Source organism: Pelophylax lessonae (assembly GCF_965119305.1).
Source record: "Pelophylax lessonae genome assembly, chromosome: 8".
Lineage (NCBI taxonomy): Eukaryota > Metazoa > Chordata > Amphibia > Anura > Ranidae > Pelophylax > Pelophylax lessonae.
In genome coordinates, this window is record NC_138775.1 from 8,964,722 (window position 1) to 8,985,430 (window position 20,709).

The window sequence follows — 20,709 nt, forward strand, 5'->3', positions numbered from 1 at the left end:
AGTCCATCCAGTTCAACCTATGATGTGTGTGTGTGTTTGCTGTTAACCGTACATTGTATACCCCTGTATGTTGTACATTGTATACCCCTGTATGTTGTACATTGTATACCCCTGTATGTTGTACATTGTATACCCCTGTATGTTGTGGTCTTTAAGGTGCCCATCTAATAGTTTTTTGAAACTATTGATGCTCCCTGCTGATACGACTGTTTGCGGAAGAGAATTCCACATCCTTACTGCTCTGACAGTGAAGAACCCCCTACATACTTTAAGGTTAAACCGCCTTTCTTCTAGTTTTAGTGAGTGGCCACGTGTCTTATTGTATTCCCTTTCTCTGAATAGTTTGTTCCTTATGCTAGGGTCGCCAGTACAATATTTGTACATTGATATCATATCCCCCCTCAATCGTCTCTTCTCCAGAGAGAATAAGTTCAGTGCTTGTAGTCTTTCCTCATAGCTGATGTCCTCCATTCCCCTATTTTTGTTGCCCTTCTCTGGACTCTCTCCAGTTCCAGCACATCCTTCCTGAGGACCGGTGCCCAGAACTTGACAGCATACTCCAGATGTGGCCGGACCAGAGTCTTGTAGAGTGGGAGAATAATCTCTTTATTTCTGGAGTGAATCCCCTTTTTTATACATCCCAGTATTCTGTTGGCTTTGCTTGCAGCGGCTTGGCATTGCATGCCACTGCCAAGCTTGTTGTCTACCAGTACCCCCTGGTCCTTTTCCATCCTAGACTCAACCAGAGCCCCCCCCCTAGTGAGTAGCTTGCTTTCTGGTTTCTGGCCCCTAAGTGCATTACTTTACATTTTTCAACATTAAACCTCATCTGCCATGTAGTTGCCCACCCCATTATTTTGTTCAGGTCCGCTTGTAAGGTTTCCACATCCTGCATAGAAGATATTGGCATGCTTAGTTTAGTATCATCTACAAATACTGAGATTGTACTGAATATCCCCTCCTCTAGATCATTTATGAATAAATTAAACAGGATTGGCCCCAGGACAGAACCCTGGGGGACCCCACTTTCCACACCCGCCCAATCCGAGTACTCCCCATTAATCACCACCCTTTGCACTCTCCCCTGGAACCAGTTCTCTATCCAGGTACTCACCCTATGGTCCATACCTACCTTCCTTAGTTTGAGCGGTAAGCGTTTGTGGGGAACGGTGTCGAAGGCCTTTGCAAAGTCACAAAGATTTACCCAATATTTGACCTATGTACGGTGAACTTAAGGCTCAGATATTAACATCTTGTGCTGTATGTCTTTGCTGTAATTCTAATTAAAAACGAGTTTCACTCTTTCTATGGTGTAGAGTGGTCACTGCTGGAGACCTCAATAGATAGTATATAGACTCCACCTATAATGGAGGTGGACTGGTTATTTCAAACCAAGGCATGGACTTTATGAACACGTTAGTGTCAATGTCTATAATTAGTTAACTGCTGAATATCCAAGAACACTTTTATAGAGGATGGGTTCCCTTTACAAGTTGAAACCCGCACACAAGACCCCCCATTATAGGTGCTCATCACTCTGCGGTACTCACATTGCTTGGAGTCCGGCGTCACTTTCTCCATTAGAGTAATGAAGTTCAGAAGGAACTCTGTGTTGTTTTCAGATTGTTCGAGCTCTCGACAGTACTGCCTGCGGGGGCCAGGAAACAGGAGGGGGACATTAGATGTGAATAGAGACCCTTATGATCATTGGAAAGATAGAGGAAGAGGAGGTAGATGACCCAGAGGAGATACAGAGAGGATGAGGGGAGAGGATGACCAAGAAGACATGGATGGAAGATGGAAGGAACACTCTGAAGCACAGGACAAGGATGGTATATACCAGGGGTCTCCAAACTTTCTGAACAAGGGGCCAGTTTACTGTTCTTCAGACTTTGAGGTGGCCAGTGGGTATAGAAAAAACCCTTGTATCAATGGGTGTAAGAAATGACTCATCATTGGTATTAGTAGGAGAAGTAGTGTCCTGTCATTAGTGTCATTAGGAGGAATAGGGCCCCATTATTGGTGTCATTGGGAGGAATAGGGCCCCATTATTGGTGTCATTGGGGGGAATAGGGTCCCATCATTGGTGTCATTGGGAGGAATAGGGTCCCATCATTAATGTCATTGGAAGGAATAGGGCCCCATTATTTGTATCAAGGGAAGGAATAGTACACCATCATTGGTGTCAGTGGGAACAATTGGTTCCTGCAGTTGGTGTCAGTATGAGGAATAGAATTCCCTCTTTGGTGTCAGTGACAGAAATGATGCCCCATTGTTGGTGTAGAAGGAATAGTGCCTTGTATCAGTGGGAGGAATAGTGCCCCAAGGGCCAGATGAAGGCAAGCAAAGGGCCACATCTGGCCCCTGGGGCACAGTTTGGAGACCACTGGTATACCCTATGAAGCACAGGACAGGGATGGTACACACTATGAGGCACAGGGCAGGGATGGTATACACTATGAAGCACAGGGCAGGGATGGTATACACTATGAAGCACAGGGCAGGGATGGTATACACTATGAAGCACAGGACAGGGATGGTATACACTATGAAGCACAGGGCAGGGATGGTATACACTATGAAGCACAGGACGGGGATAATATATACTATGAAGCACAGGGCAGGGATGGTATACACTATGAAGCACAGGGCAGGGATGGTATACACTATGAAGCACAGGACAGGGATGGTATACACTATGAAGCACAGGACAGGGATGGTATACACTATGAAGCACAGGGCAGGGATGGTATACACTATGAAGCACAGGACAGGGATGGTATACACTATGAAGCACAGGACAGGGATGGTATACACTATGAAGCACAGGACGGGGATAGTATACACTATGAAGCACAGGACAGGGATAGTATACACTATGAAGCACAGGGCAGGGATGGTATACACTATGAAGCACAGGACAGGGATGGTATACACTATGAAGCACAGGACAGGGATGGTATACACTATGAAGCACAGGACGGGGATGGTATACACTATGAAGCACAGGGCAGGGATGGTATACACTATGAAGCACAGGGCAGGGATGGTATACACTATGAAGCACAGGGCAGGGATAGTATACACTATGAAGCACAGGAGGGGGATGGTATACACTATGAAGCACATGGCAGGGATGGTATATACTATGAAGCACAGGACGGGGATGGTATACACTATGAAGCACAGAGCAGGGATGGTATACACTATAAAGCACAGGACGGGGATGGTATACACTATGAAGCACAGGAGGGGGATGGTATACACTATAAAGCACAGGACGGGGATGGTATACACTATGAAGCACAGGACAGGGATGGTATACACTATGAAGCACAGGGCAGGGATGGTATACACTATGAAGCACAGGGCAGGGATGGTATACACTATGAAGCACAGGGCAGGGATGGTATACACTATGAAGCACAGGGCAGGGATGGTATACACTATGAAGCACAGGGCAGGGATGGTATATACTATGAAGCACAGGACAGGGATGGTATACACTATGAAGCACAGGACAGGGATGGTATACACTATGAAGCACAGGGCAGGGATGGTATACACTATGAAGCACAGGGCAGGGATGGTATACACTATGAAGCACAGGGCAGGGATGGTATACACTATGAAGCACAGGGCAGGGATGGTATACACTATGAAGCACAGGGCAGGGATGGTATATACTATGAAGCACAGGAGGGGGATGGTATACACTATAAAGCACAGGACAGGGATGGTATACACTATGAAGCACAGGGCAGGGATGGTATACACTATGAAGCACAGGGCAGGGATGGTATACACTATGAAGCACAGGGCAGGGATGGTATACACTATGAATCACAGGACGGGGATGGTATACACTATGAAGCACAGGGCAGGGATGGTATACACTATGAAGCACAGGGCAGGGATAGTATACACTATGAAGCACACACAGGGCAGGGACGGTATACACTATGAAGCACAGGACAGGGATGGTATATATTATGAAGCACAGGACAGGGATGGTATACACTATGAAGCACAGGGCAGGGATGGTATACCCTATGAAGCACAGGACAGGGATAGTATACACTATGAAGCACAGGAGGGGGATGGTATACACCATAAAGCAGATTTCCATACAGCTTCCTTACCTTGGAGCAATGAACACCCGGCCCTCAGACTCAAACGTGTTGGGCATCAAAGACTCAAAATCTGTAACAGAGAAGAAGAATTATCCAGCGAGTGAGCCAGCACAGAGCCCCGAGTACATCCACAGAGGGGGGAACAGACCCCTTTGTGGGGTAACAGAGGAGCCGGCAGCTCCTGGGTGGGTGGCCACGTGCCAGTCTAAAGGGTCTACAGGAGAGCTCCCTCCATAGGAGGACTATGTGACTGCAATGTGGACCTGAGACTGTACAGGTGTGTGCGGGAGAGATGTGTGTGCTGAACCACAGAGTGTGATGTCACCAGATAAAGCTTCTACAGTGCCATGAGTGGGTGTTCTACTCTGCGGTGTCCCTAAAACCCAACTTCACCTAACAAAGGTCCCATTCACATGAGCCTGGTCTGCCGAGTCATTGTACATGTAATACTTTGTCCCATCTTCCTTCACACTTTGTAAGCCTAGCTATGAGGTCAGACAGGGTGACCCCTCCCCCCCCCCCCCCCAGCTGTCCGACAACACAGCTAGCAAGGAGACTGCTGCTTGGGAATCTGTGCATGCTTGGCTCCAAGCACTTGCCCAAAGCAAGCGACAGCAAGAGGAATGCAGGGCTGACACGCCCTCTCCCTCTGCATTGCAGGGCTGACACGCCCTCTCCCTCTGCATTCCTCTTGCCACTGCTGGTCTCGGGGAAATGCCTGGAGCAGAGCTATTGCCAATTATCGAGCAGCGGTCTCCTTGCTAGCTGCGTTGTCGAATGGCTGCGGGGGTGAGGGGTCGCCCTGTCTGATCTCAAAACTAGGCTTACAAAGCACTAAGGAACTTGGGACAGAGCACTACATGTACACTGTACCCCGCTGGAGATAAAAACATTATAAAAACGAGCCTAACCATGAGGTCAAACCAGGCGACCCCTCCTTCCCCCGCAGCTGTCTGACAACGCAGCTAGCAAGGAGACAGCTGCTTGATAATTGGCGCTAGCTCTGCTCCAAGAGCTTGCCCGAGACAAGTGGTGGCAAAGAGGAGTACAGTGGGAGGGGGGTGTGCCAGCCCTGCATTCCTCTATCTGTCGCTTGCTTTGGGCAAGTTCTCTGAGCCAAGCATGCGCAGGATCCCAAGCAGTCTCCTTGCTAGCTGTGTTGTCGGACGGCTGTGGGGGGAGGGGCTAACCTCTCTGACCTCATAGGTAGGCCTTCAAAGCACAAAGGAACTTGGGACAAAGCACTATATGTACACTGTACCCTGCTGGATGGAGCAATATAAAAAAAATAAATGAGCCTAGCCATGAAGTCAGACTGGGTGACCCTTCCCCCTTAACCAGCAGGAGTCTGACAACGCAGCTAGCAAGGAGACAGCTGTTTGATAACCGGCGCTAGCTCTGCTCCAAGCACTTGCCTGATATAAGCAGTGGCAAGAAGAAAGCAGAGGGAGGGGGCGTGTCAGCCCTGCATTCAGGGCCGGGACAAGGGGTGGGCAGGAGGGTCAGCTGTTTACTTTTGACATTGGCATTTGACAAGCAGATGACTGCTGGGGGTAGCATTCCCAAAGCTCACACATTGTGAAGGGGACGCAGTTTGGCTTCTTTGCCCTGGGCACCCGATGTCCTTGTCCTAACACTGCCTGCATTCCTCTTGCTGTTGCTTGCTTTAGGCAAGTGCTCTGAGCCAAGTGAGCGCAGGTTCCCAAGCAGCCGTCTCTTTGCTAGCTGCGTTGTCGGACAGCCGTGGGGGAGCGTTACCCTGTCTGACCTCATAGATAGGCTTACAAAGCACAAAGGAACTTGGGACAAATCATTACATATACAGTATCTCACAAAAGTAAGTACACCCCTCACATTTCTATAAATATTTTATTCTATCTTTTCATGTGACAACACTGAAGAAATGACACTTTGCTACAATGTAAAGTAGTGAGTGTACAGCTTGTATAACAGTGTAAATTTGCTGTCCCCTCAACATAACTCAACACACATCCATTAATGTCTAAACCGCTGGCAACAAAAGTGAGTACACCCCTAAGTGAAAATGTCCAAATTGGGCCCAAAGTGTCAATATTTTGTGTGGCCACCATTATTTTCCAGCACTGCCTTAACCCTCTTGGGCATGGAGTTCACCAGAGCTTCACAGGTTGTCACTGGAGTCCTCTTCCCCTCCTCCATGATGACATCACAGAGCTGGTGGATGTTAGAGACCTTGCACTCCTCCACCTTCCGTTTGAGGATGCCCCACAGATGCTCCATAGGGTTTAGGTCTGGAGACATGCTTGGCCAGTCCATCACCTTTACCCTCAGCATCTTTAACAAGGCAGTGGTCGTCTTGGAGGTGTTTGGGGTCGTTATGTTGGAATACTGCCCTGCGGCCCAGTCTCTGAAGGGAGGGGATCATGCTCTGCTTCAGTATGTCACAGTACATGTTGGCATTCATGGTTCCCTCAATGAACTGTAGCTCCCCAGTGCCGGCAGCACTCATGCAGCCCCAGACCATGACACTCCCACCACCATGCCTGACTGTAGGAAGACACACTTGTCTTTGTACTCCTCACCTGGTTGCCGCCACACACGCCTGACACCATCTGAACCAAATAAGTTTATCTTGGTCTCATCAGAGCACAGGAGATGGTTCCAGTAATCCATGTCCTTAGTCTGCTTGTCTTCAGCAAACTGTTTGTGGGCTTTCTTGTGCATCATCTTTAGAAGAGGCTTCCTTCTGGGATGACAGCCATGCAGAACAATTAGATGCAGTGTGCGGCGTATGGTCTGAGCACTGTCAGGCTGACCCCCCACCCCTTCAACCTCTGCAGCAATGCTGGCAGCACTCATACGTCTATTTCCCAAAGACAACCTCTGGATATGACGCTGAGCACAGCACTCAACTTCTTTGGTCGACCATGGCGAGGCCTGTTCTGAGTGGAACCTGTCCTATTATATTGCTGTATGGTCTTGGCCACCATGCTGCAGCTCAGTTTCAGGGTCTTGCCAATCTTCCTATAGCCTAGGCCATCTTTATGTAGAGAAACAATTTTTTTTTTCAGATCCTCAGAGAGTTCTTTGCCATGAGGTGGCATGTTGAACTTCCAGTGACCAGTATGAGAGAGTGAGAGCGATAACACCAAATTTAACACACCTGCTCCCCATTCACACCTGAGACCTTGTAACACTATGAGTCACATGACACCAGGGAGGGAAAATGGTTAATTGGACCCAACTTGGACATTTTGACTTAGGGGTGTACTCACATTTGCTGCCAGCTCTGTGATGTCATCATGGAGGAGTGGAAGAGGACTTCAGTGGTAACCTGTGAAGCTCTGGTGAACTCCATGCCCAAGAGGGTTAAGGCAGTGCTGGAAAATAATGGTGGCCACACAAAATATTGATACTTTGGGCCCAATTTGAACATTGTCACTTAGGGGTGTACTCACTTTTGTTGCCAGCGGTTTAGACATTAATGGATGTGTGTTGAGTTATTTTGAGGGGACAGCAAATTTACACTGTTATACAAGCTGTACACTCACTACTTTACATTGTAGCAAAGTGTCATTTCTTCAGTGTTGTCACATGAAAAGATAGAATCAAATATTTACAGAAATGTGAGGGTGTACTTACTTTTGTGAGATACTGTATATTGTACCCGGGAGGACGGATATTTATAAAAAAAATTTAAGAAAGGATTCTTCTTTAACCCAAGGCAACAAAAAAAGTGAATTTCCCATTACACACAATGGATACTACAAGAGCCTGCAGGGTCATTGTAGCCATGTTAGTGCAATGGTTAGGAAGCAGTCAGGTGTTGTGTGAATATTTTATAAAAGATTCACGCGAATATTCACATTGTTCTTATTTCTGGACAAACTCTCAAGAGATCCGATCCCTTCCTCCCGTCCAATCAGGGTGCGGATCTTTTGAGCGAGTCCAGAAATAAAACAAATAAATCAATCATGTACGGAACTCTTATATTACAAGCCTACAATACTGGTTCTGGAAGTATCCATGGTGTGCAATGGCCAACTGTCTCCCTTTGATCTGAGGGAACTGTAGACACAGAAGACAGCCGTGTCTATGTGACATGTAACTTACCATGACAGCGGTGTCTACCCTTCCCCGTTAGGTTGTGGTCCATTTTGATGTCAAATGATTAATATATGTCTGGTCATTCAGTCCTCAGATTTACACAGCTCTGCCACACAGCACAGCCCTGTCTGGCAGGGCAGGAGACCAGATTTTATTTTTTTTTGCTGCAGTTTAGTAACACAGGTCATGTCCCTCCCCCAGCCTGTGAAATGAGAAGCAGTAGGCTGATGGGCTTATCTCTCTGTCACTCTGCTCTCTGCTACTGTCAGCACGTTTTTGTTAATCTGCAAAATAGATTACCAATTAGTGCTGCTTCCCCCTTCCCTAGTCTGAGCTCTGCTGTACTGCAGACTGCAGGAGGCTGATGCCAAGTCACATTCAGGCACACCGGCTGTATTGAAGGAAAACATTGAATGGTTTATTGATGAATTGAGATCATTTCTATCTCGTATCTGCCTGGAGTTCAGCTGCGACATGTAGCAGTATAGAGAGAGGGGAGGAGATACGTATAATATAATATAATATACCCCTAAGAAAATAATATAATATAATATAATATAATATACTCCTAAGAAAATAATATAATATACCCCTAAGAAAATAATATAATATAATATAATATAATATAATATAATATACCCCTAAGAAAATAATATAATATAATATACCCCTAAGAAAATAATATAATATAATATACCCCTAAGAAAATAATATAATATAATATAATATACCCCTAAGAAAATAATATAATATAATATAATATAATATAATATAATATAATATACCCCTAAGAAAATAATATAATATAATATACCCCTCAGAAAATAGTATAATATAATATACCCCAAAGAAAATAATATAATATACCCCTAAGAAAATAATATAATATACCCATAAGAAAATAATATAATATACCCCTAAGAAAATAATATAATATACCCCTAAGAAAATAATATAATATACCCCTAAGAAAATAATATAATATAATATAATATAATATACCCCTAAGAAAATAATATAATATAATATACCCCTAAGAAAATAATATAATATACCCCTAAGAAAATAATATAATATAATATATCCCTAAGAAAATAATATAATATAATATACCCCTAAGAAAATAATATAATATAATATACCCCTAAGAAAATAATATAATATACCCCTAAGAAAATAATATAATATAATATAATATAATATACCCCTAAGAAAATAATATAATATAATATACCCCTAAGAAAATAATATAATATACCCCTAAGAAAATAATATAATATAATATATCCCTAAGAAAATAATATAATATAATATACCCCTAAGAAAATAATATAATATACCCCTAAGAAAATAATATAATATAATATACCCCTAAGAAAATAATATAATATAATATACCCCTAAAAAAATAATATAATATAATATAATATAATATAATATAATATAATATAATATACCCCTAAGAAAATAATATAATATAATATAATATACCCCTAAGAAAATAATATAATATACCCCTAAGAAAATAATATAATATAATATAATATACCCCTAAGAAAATAATATAATATAATATACCCCTCAGAAAATAGTATAATATAATATACCCCAAAGAAAATAATATAATATACCCCTAAGAAAATAATATAATATAATATACCCCTAAGAAAATAATATAATATACCCCTAAGAAAATAATATAATATAATATAATATACCCCTAAGAAAATAATATAATATACCCCTAAGAAAATAATATAATATACCCCTAAGAAAATAATATAATATAATATAATATAATATACCCCTAAGAAAATAATATAATATACCCCTAAGAAAATAATATAATATATCCCTAAGAAAATAATATAATATAATATACCCCTAAGAAAATAATATAATATAATATACCCCTAAGAAAATAATATAATATAATATAATATAATATACCCCTAAGAAAATAATATAATATAATATACCCCTAAAAAAATAATATAATATAATATACCCCTAAGAAAATAATATAATATAATATACCCCTAAGAAAATAATATAATATACCCCTAAGAAAATAATATAATATAATATAATATACCCCTAAGAAAATAATATAATATACCCCTAAGAAAATAATATAATATACCCCTAAGAAAATAATATAATATAATATAATATAATATACCCCTAAGAAAATAATATAATATACCCCTAAGAAAATAATATAATATATCCCTAAGAAAATAATATAATATAATATACCCCTAAGAAAATAATATAATATAATATACCCCTAAGAAAATAATATAATATAATATAATATACCCCTAAGAAAATAATATAATATAATATACCCCTAAAAAAATAATATAATATAATATACCCCTAAGAAAATAATATAATATAATATAAAATACCCCTAAGAAAATAATATAATATAATACATAATGTAAACTTTAATATAATATAAATAATATAATAAATTATATAAACTTTAATATAATAATAATATAATATACCGCTTAAAAAAACCTTTGGCTGAAGTTCCGCTATGTGTAGCACCTATGAATATGTGAATGTTAAGGAATTCCCTGCAGTTATAAAAAGACACACAATTATTGAAGCTCTGTAAACATTATAACAACAATAGATAAGAATGGAGGTGATGGCGCTGCTTATATTATAAGGTGTAATTAGGTGGATATTCCTATGTAAACATATATCATCGGATGAATTGTATATAAAAAAGGCTATGGAGAATAGCCACCAGGTGGCGAAGTGTAATGTGCAAAGAAGTGCGGAGATAAATAAATATGTGTATATATACAATATGCAATAGTGATAAAAATAAATAGTCAACAGAGTGAATCTATAAACAACATTAAATAAATCAATCAATAAATAATATAAAATGACTCAAAAATCACGATGATAAAAATTAGTAAAATAGTGCGGGAAAAGCTTGACCAAACAGAATAAATGTGCAAATATACAGGAGAGTATTATTCAAAGTGTACAAATAGGTGATAGTACTAAAAATATAAAAATTATTATAAAAATTAAAGTTCGTGATCAAAAAATTGTGCAAAAGCAATAAAGTGCGGGAAACTTCTTTCCAAAGTGTGCCAATACGTAATAATCAGTCAATTCATATACTAGAATACATCCATAAGTAGGTGAGTGTACCCAGTGAGATAGGTGGGCAGTGACTTACGGTGACCCCCAAGGTGGGTGACTGGTGAGCTGCAAAGTGGCTACTGATGAAAAACCTACTCACCAGATATACCCACCCCACACAGGGGTATAGAGTGGGTATTGTAGATATGCCTCGCTGGTCCTTACTCTGTGTAGTGGTTCCCTTCCTGGGGGAGAATGGTGTGGGGTCCGCGGGGTATCGCAGATATCCTAGCGTGGGGTCCAGTACTAGGGTCTTGTTCCAATATGTCCGATGCTCCGTGGAGGGATCTAGTATGGCCACTCACAAGTATATGGATGGGAGGGTCATAGGAAGTGGAAAGACTCGATAGTGTGATATCGTAGGGGATATTTTATTCAGCAGTATACAATAAATGAATACTCACATTCAATCATATGGAAAACAGCGTGGTATTGGCGTCCCGGAACGCAATGCGTTCCAACTGGAAACCGGAACCGGAAATGACGTGACGGCGCTGTACGCGTTTCGTCATGTGACGTCTTCTGCAGCGTCGCATCATTTCCAAGCCGGCCCTTTTATATACGGTGGTTACCAAGGCTACGGGACTCGTTATGAAGCATAACGAGTGCTGCATGTAAGCCCTGCTGCGGCTCATGCTTTCCTATGTAAGACAAAACCTATGCCTTACAGTCAGAAAACCGAATTGATTCATATTGATGGAAATATTAATAGAATAAATAAAATGATTAAAGACTGTATATATATATATCCCGTGCCAAAATTAAATCATGAACCACCATATATACATACAGGGAGTGAGTGCAGTATATTAAAAACATAGTATACATTATTTATTAAACATACGTTAAAAATAAAAAAAATGTAAAAATAAAGATAAAAAATAAAAAATAAATAATATAAAAGTAATAAGTGTTAAAAATATAATAGGAGGTAATCTTATGTAGTGCGCCATCTTGTGGCTAAAAATATGTATGGTAATAACAGATGGTGAATGTATATTATTACGAACCGAGGATGAGGATAATAATGTATATATATATAAATAGTGTGAGTATGAATAAAAGAATGTACATATAGGAATGTGTATAAAGAAAGAAAATTTAGTGGATATTATGTGTACTTACTTAATTGATAAATAGTAACTGTTAAATTTCATGTAAGTATAAAAAACGTGAAATAAATGAATGAGAACAAAAATACAAAAATACGTAAATTAAATGAATGAGAACAAAAATACATTGTGTATACTCAAAAAATGTGTATGTATAAAAATGTATACATATAAAAAAGGCGACATCTAGTGGAGATTGTGTAGATTGCACAAACCATATGTATATAGATATTAACGATATGTGACCTATAGGCTCAGATACCGTTAGATCATGTTGGGTATTATGCAATATATGAATAGAAATGGTAAATTGGAGTTAGTATTATAAAAATTGGTATATATAGGATGGGATGAATAAAAGACAGATGTTGTGGCATATATAAAAAATAAAAATATAAATATAAAACATATATAGAGAAAGGAGGGAGGATTTAAAATTTAAAAATTGGAGATGAAGCAGTTAAGGTCTATGTCCAGGTTTAACCCCTTAGGCTGGAGAGTATTGAGTCGATAAATCCAACTCGTTTCATTTTTAGAGATTTTAATTTTCTTGTTATCACCTCTCCAGTGTCCAGCAATAGAGTCTATACCCACAAAGGTGAGTCCCCTTGGGTCCTTATTATGTACCTCTGCAAAATGTCTCGGGAGACTATGCTTTGGAGACCCCTTTCTTATATTCTTGATATGCTCCCTGATTCGTACGAACAGAGGTCTGGTGGTCCTGCCGACATACTGAAGTCGACAGGGGCACTCTATTAGGTAGGTTACATGGGTGGTCTGACACGTAATTAATTTATTAATCTTGAACTCTTCTCCACTCCATCTGGATTTAAAATGCAATGTCTTCCTAGGTTGTTTATTCGTAGTTTTACACGGTAAGCACCTATTACACCGAATAAACCCTTTTAAGTCAGGGAACATTTTCACTGGTTTGGGGGGATCAATTGCATTATGGACAAGTTGGTTTCGTAAATTAGGGGCTTTCCGATATATAAATTTCGGTTGTTTGGGTAACAATCTCGACAAAGTTTTATCGGACTTTAATATAGGCCAGTATTTTTTCACGATCTTTTCAGTCTGTCTGAAATTATGATGGAATCCTGTGATAAATGCTAATTCTTTGGGTTTTGCTGGCTTCTTACTCTTATATAAATATTCATCTCTGTCCGTATTTAGTATTTTGTTTCTGGACATAATCAATTTCTGTCTGTCATACCCTTTTTCCTCAAATCTCTTTATTAAAATATCTGTCTGTGATAAATAGTCCTCAGGGTTGTCACAATTTCTTCGGATCCTCACGAATTGACTTCTTGGAATTCCTTCTTTCCATATAGGATGGTGGCAACTACTAGTAGGTATATATCCATTCCTGTCTGTAGGTTTAAAATAAGTTTTGGTTTTAAGTATGTTATTTTCTTTAAAAATATTAAGATCCAAATAATTTATCTGATTAAAACTCCAATCTCCTGTAAACTTGATACCATATGTGTTCTCATTCAGTTTTGAAAAGAAATTGTTTAAAGATTCCTTTGTTCCCTCCCATAAAATGATGATGTCGTCGATATAACGTCGGTAGAATTTTAATTCCGGAATATTTTGGGTATAAATGGTCTTTTCTTCTAGGAGATCCATAAATAGATTTGCTACGCTAGGTGCGTAGCGGGCTCCCATTGCGACTCCTTTGGTTTGTAAATAATAGTCATTCTTATGCCAAAAGAAGTTGCTGCTCATAGTAAGTTTTAGACCGTCCAAAATGTATTTAATTTGTGTTTGTTTTAACTGGGTGCGTTCATGTAAAGCAACATCTACCGCTTGTAGTCCATCTGTTTGTCTTATGCTGGTGTAAAGGGAGTTGGCGTCTATTGTAGCCAAGATGCAGTCTTCTGGTAGCTGTACTTCCTTGAGTATTTTTATCAGCTCCGAGCTATCTTTCAGGTACGATTTGCCCATTTTTACTGCTGGTTGTAAATATCCATCCAGATATTCACCCAATCTGGAAAACAGTGAGTCCACACCGCTCACTATGGGTCGTCCAGGGGGCTTAACGGGGTCTTTATGTATTTTGGGCAAATAATACAGTACTGGAATCTTGCTTGTCTCAGGTAGTAAATATTGTGCTTCTTTCTCATTTAGTATTCCTAATTTTGTACCTTTATTAATGAAGTCTTTGAGTTTTTTCCTATATGTCTTAGTTGGATTATTTCTCAGTTTTTCATAGGTGCCTTCTACTCTTAGTAGATTATTCATTTCTTCTTCATAGTCAGTCTTATTTAAAATCACTAGTCCTCCTCCTTTGTCTGCGGGTCGAATTATAATTCCCTTCCTATCCTCTAATTGTTTAATTGCTGATTTTACCTTATCATATTTTTTGTGTGGTTTCTTAATTTTCCTCAGGTCCTCTTCTACCATTTTTTTAAAAGCGCTAATACACTCTCCGCCGGGTACTTGTGGATTAAAAACCGAGTGATTCCTGAGACCTGAGTGTACAAAATTGGGGTCAGGGGTGGAAGATGTGTACCCTTTTAATTTAAAGAACTTTTTAATGTTCAATTTTCTTAAAAATTTGTGAAGATCAATAAAAATTTCAAAGGGGTCGGCATCTTTGGTGGGAGCGAATTTGAGGCCAAGGTCTAAAAGATGAAGTTCTTCATCATTAAAAACAATATCTGTGAGATTAAAAATACCTTGACCTAAAATTCTCGCCTTCGTTTTCTTCCTCCCACCTCTCTTCCCCCTCTTACGTCTTCTTCTTCCCAGTATTGGCTCTGTTGTTGGGGTCTCATATATCCTCCTGGGGGGGGTCCCCTCCATTGATTCTGGTATTCTCCTCCTCTGTATGTGTTGGGTCTTCTGTCTTGAGGGTAATTGTAGTTCCATCTGTTCTGCTGATCTTGTGGTCCTCTCCATCCCATTCTTCCTTGTGGTCTGTACCATCCTTGTTGTCTGTATGGAGGTGGTGGTCTTCTTTGGTGGCCTCCGCGGAAAAAATCCCTCTGTGTATTGTAATTAGGTCTGTCTCTATAATCTCTGACAGGAGTGTGTGTTTCTATCATGGCTAACGGAGAAAATCTATTGTACGTTGGAAGATTATAATTCCTTTGGTTGGGTGTGTTAACTCTATCATAGTCCCTAGGTGGTGTGCGTGGTCTCTCTTGAATTCTAGGGGTATTCCTGGGTGGTAAGAATCTGTTCTCTTGTATAGATGGTCTGTTGTCTTCTGTTTCCCTGTTAGGTCTGAAAGTAAATACCTGTGGGGTTCTTGGAGCTGGCGTGGTTATGGATTCCTCATATTCTTCTTCGTCCACTGATGTTTCTCTAGACTCGAAGGCATTAGGGGTATTGGGAATCTCCATTTCCTCTTCTGCTGCTTGCCACTTATACACTTTGGAGTTTTTATAGTCGGTGACATCTCTGCTGTACTTTTTTTGCTTTTTCTGTTGTATAGCCGAATCGTACTTGGCAATATAAGTTTGTAATTCTTTTTCTTTGTCCTTATATTCTTTATGTAGTAGGAATGGAATAAGTGCCGTTTTCAGATCTGTTATTTGTGTTTCTATATTCCTTAATTTAGTCTGTCTCCTTTTAATGATAAGTGTGAGGAGATCTGTCTCGCACCGGTTAAAAAATATATACCATTCCTCTGTTAAGGTGATGTCATTAAGACCATCATTGGGATTGATATCCCACCTTAGTCGTCTGGGGGTAATTTTATCTCTAATGTACATTTCTAAAGTAGAAATGTCCCACCAGACCCTGAGCTGCTTCTCCAAAGCGTGTTTAAGTTGTTTAAAAAGCCCGTCCATATCCTGTCTGTTGGTTACTCTCTCCTGATTAAAAATATCTTCAATATTGATTTTCCTATTATTTATATATCCGAAGATATCCGAAGCTGCAGGATTGGCCATGCCCAAGAAAGGGTATGTGTATGTAAAAAGATAATAGAATCCGCGCTAAGGAATCAAAGGATATAAATAAGTACTAATAAGCTGCAGCCTCACTTAAACTATAGCCAAAAGACTATATAAATAGATAAGAATGGAGGTGATGGCTCCCCCCAAACCAGTGAAAATGTTCCCTGACTTAAAAGGGTTTATTCGGTGTAATAGGTGCTTACCGTGTAAAACTACGAATAAACAACCTAGGAAGACATTGCATTTTAAATCCAGATGGAGTGGAGAAGAGTTCAAGATTAATAAATTAATTACGTGTCAGACCACCCATGTAACCTACCTAATAGAGTGCCCCTGTCGACTTCAGTATGTCGGCAGGACCACCAGACCTCTGTTCGTACGAATCAGGGAGCATATCAAGAATATAAGAAAGGGGTCTCCAAAGCATAGTCTCCCGAGACATTTTGCAGAGGTACATAATAAGGACCCAAGGGGACTCACCTTTGTGGGTATAGACTCTATTGCTGGACACTGGAGAGGTGATAACAAGAAAATTAAAATCTCTAAAAATGAAACGAGTTGGATTTATCGACTCAATACTCTCCAGCCTAAGGGGTTAAACCTGGACATAGACCTTAACTGCTTCATCTCCAATTTTTAAATTTTAAATCCTCCCTCCTTTCTCTATATATGTTTTATATTTATATTTTTATTTTTTATATATGCCACAACATCTGTCTTTTATTCATCCCATCCTATATATACCAATTTTTATAATACTAACTCCAATTTACCATTTCTATTCATATATTGCATAATACCCAACATGATCTAACTGTATCTGAGCCTATAGGTCACATATCGTTAATATCTATATACATATGGTTTGTGCAATCTACACAATCTCCACTAGATGTCGCCTTTTTTATATGTATACATTTTTATACATACACATTTTTTGAGTATACACAATGTATTTTTGTTCTCATTCATTTAATTTACGTATTTTTGTATTTTTGTTCTCATTCATTTATTTCACGTTTTTTATACTTACATGAAATTTAACAGTTACTATTTATCAATTAAGTAAGTACACATAATATCCACTAAATTTTCTTTCTTTATACACATTCCTATATGTACATTCTTTTATTCATACTCACACTATTTATATATATATACATTATTATCCTCATCCTCGGTTCGTAATAATATACATTCACCATCTGTTATTACCATACATATTTTTAGCCACAAGATGGCGCACTACATAAGATTACCTCCTATTATATTTTTAACACTTATTACTTTTATATTATTTATTTTTTATTTTTTATCTTTATTTTTACATTTTTTTTATTTTTAACGTATGTTTAATAAATAATGTATACTATGTTTTTAATATACTGCACTCACTCCCTGTATGTATATATGGTGGTTCATGATTTAATTTTGGCACGGGATATATATATATACAGTCTTTAATCATTTTATTTATTCTATTAATATTTCCATCAATATGAATCAATTCGGTTTTCTGACTGTAAGGCATAGGTTTTGTCTTACATAGGAAAGCATGAGCCGCAGCAGGGCTTACATGCAGCACTCGTTATGCTTCATAACGAGTCCCGTAGCCTTGGTAACCACCGTATATAAAAGGGCCGGCTTGGAAATGATGCGACGCTGCAGAAGACGTCACATGACGAAACGCGTACAGCGCCGTCACGTCATTTCCGGTTCCGGTTTCCAGTTGGAACGCATTGCGTTCCGGGACGCCAATACCACGCGGTTTTCCATATGATTGAATGTGAGTATTCATTTATTGTATACTGCTGAATAAAATATCCCCTACGATATCACACTATCGAGTCTTTCCACTTCCTATGACCCTCCCATCCATATACTTGTGAGTGGCCATACTAGATCCCTCCACGGAGCATCGGACATATTGGAACAAGACCCTAGTACTGGACCCCACGCTAGGATATCTGCGATACCCCGCGGACCCCACACCATTCTCCCCCAGGAAGGGAACCACTACACAGAGTAAGGACCAGCGAGGCATATCTACAATACCCACTCTATACCCCTGTGTGGGGTGGGTATATCTGGTGAGTAGGTTTTTCATCAGTAGCCACTTTGCAGCTCACCAGTCACCCACCTTGGGGGTCACCGTAAGTCACTGCCCACCTATCTCACTGGGTACACTCACCTACTTATGGATGTATTCTAGTATATGAATTGACTGATTATTACGTATTGGCACACTTTGGAAAGAAGTTTCCCGCACTTTATTGCTTTTGCACAATTTTTTGATCACGAACTTTAATTTTTATAATAATTTTTATATTTTTAGTACTATCACCTATTTGTACACTTTGAATAATACTCTCCTGTATATTTGCACATTTATTCTGTTTGGTCAAGCTTTTCCCGCACTATTTTACTAATTTTTATCATCGTGATTTTTGAGTCATTTTATATTATTTATTGATTGATTTATTTAATGTTGTTTATAGATTCACTCTGTTGACTATTTATTTTTATCACTATTGCATATTGTATATATACACATATTTATTTATCTCCGCACTTCTTTGCACATTACACTTCGCCACCTGGTGGCTATTCTCCATAGCCTTTTTTATATACAATTCATCCGATGATATATGTTTACATAGGAATATCCACCTAATTACACCTTATAATATAAGCAGCGCCATCACCTCCATTCTTATCTATTTATATAGTCTTTTGGCTATAGTTTAAGTGAGGCTGCAGCTTATTAGTACTTATTTATATCCTTTGATTCCTTAGCGCGGATTCTATTATCTTTTTATTATAACAACAATCAATATAATTTTAAATGCAAGCAGTGCCGGTATCTGTACAGCAGAGCTCAGACCTGGGGAGGGAGAAGCAGCACAGGGAGTGAATTAGTTCATGTGCTGACAAGAAGCATGCCGATAGGAGGAGAAAGCAGAGTGACTGAGAAATGAGCATCACTGGGCTGCTTCTCCTTTCCCTGTCCAGTAACAGGCTGGGGGTGGGTCCAGGACAACCTGGGCTCAGAGGAAGTGGGTTGAATTATGCTGGCGATCAGACTGAGAACATCAGAAAAAAAGTACTGCAGGGGTAATGAATATTTGCAGAATTTTGCAGCAAAAGCCGGTTTTATTTTATTTTGTTAATGGGCTATTTATTTTTATCGCTAAGTTTCTAAAGAGATGAGTTATGACTTTTATGTTGGTTTTTTTTTTTTTCCTCCTCTGTTTTCACTTTCTGTTACATTTACCGGTCCTGGAGGTCTTTGATGAACTCCCAGTAGGGTTGTATGTGTGGATTTCCTCTCACAATCCATAATTAGAGATTGCAATAGAAAATCTATAAAATTCATTTTAGATACATTGGAGTGTAAGCTCCTCAGGTACAGAGACTGATGTGACTGTGGGGGAGGGGACATTAGAGTGTAAGCTCCTCTGGTACAGAGACTGATGTGACTGGCTCAGTGATCTCTGTACAGCACTGCGGTATATGCCAGAGCTATATAAATGTATAATAATATAAGTGTGTGACTGTGGGGGAGGGGACATTAGAGTGTAAGCTCTTCTGGTACAGAGACGGATGTTACTGTGGGGGGACATTAGAGTGTAAGCTCCTCTGGTACAGAGACTGATGTGACTGTGGGGGAGGGGACATTAGAGTGTAAGCTCCTCTGGTACAGAGACTGATGTGACTGTGGGGGAGGGGACATTAGAGTGTTAGCTCCTCTGGTACAGAGACTGATGTGATTGGCTCAGTGTTCTCTGTACAGCACTGCGATATATGTCAGAGCTATATAAATGTATAATAATAATAATAGTGTGTGACTGTGGGGGAGGGAACATTAGAGTGTAAGCTCCTCTAGTACAGAAACTAATGTGTGACTGTGGGGGAGGGGATATTAGAGTGTAAGCTCCTCTAGTACAGAGACTGATGTGACTGTGGAGGAGGGGACATTAGAGTGTAAGCTCCTCTGCTACAGAGACTGATATGACTGTGGGGGGGGAGGGAACATTAGAGTGTAAGCTCCTCTGGTACAGAGACTGATGTGACTGGCTCAGTGATCTCTGTGATCTCTGTACAGCACTTATACAGCCATATAAATGTATAATAATAATAATAATAGTGTGTGACTGTATTTTATGATGTATTAGGGTAAATTCATGAAGCTTACACCTTCATTTACAAAAAAAAAGTGACAGTTATTTTTAGCTAAATGTGATTTGAAAGATAGGCTGAAATGAAAGATCCGTATCCTTTGTTGAAGCTTTG

General features: G+C 39.5%; 1 protein-coding gene across 8 annotated transcripts in view; it reads right to left on the minus strand.

The window, feature by feature from the left end:
- The window catches only part of CACNA2D2 (calcium voltage-gated channel auxiliary subunit alpha2delta 2), a 354,828-nt gene that overhangs the window by 31,054 nt on the left and 303,065 nt on the right, over positions 1-20,709 (minus strand). For all 8 annotated transcript variants that reach the window (XR_014225571.1, XM_082265447.1, XM_082265445.1 and 5 more), the window contains 2 exons: positions 4,143-4,203; positions 1,551-1,648 (listed from right to left, as the gene is read on the minus strand). Coding sequence is in view for 7 of the 8 variants with exons in the window: in XM_082265447.1 (XP_082121573.1) it covers positions 1,551-1,648; positions 4,143-4,203 (159 nt within the window). In the remaining variant the exon portion in view is untranslated. The remainder of the gene's footprint in view (positions 1-1,550; positions 1,649-4,142; positions 4,204-20,709) is intronic.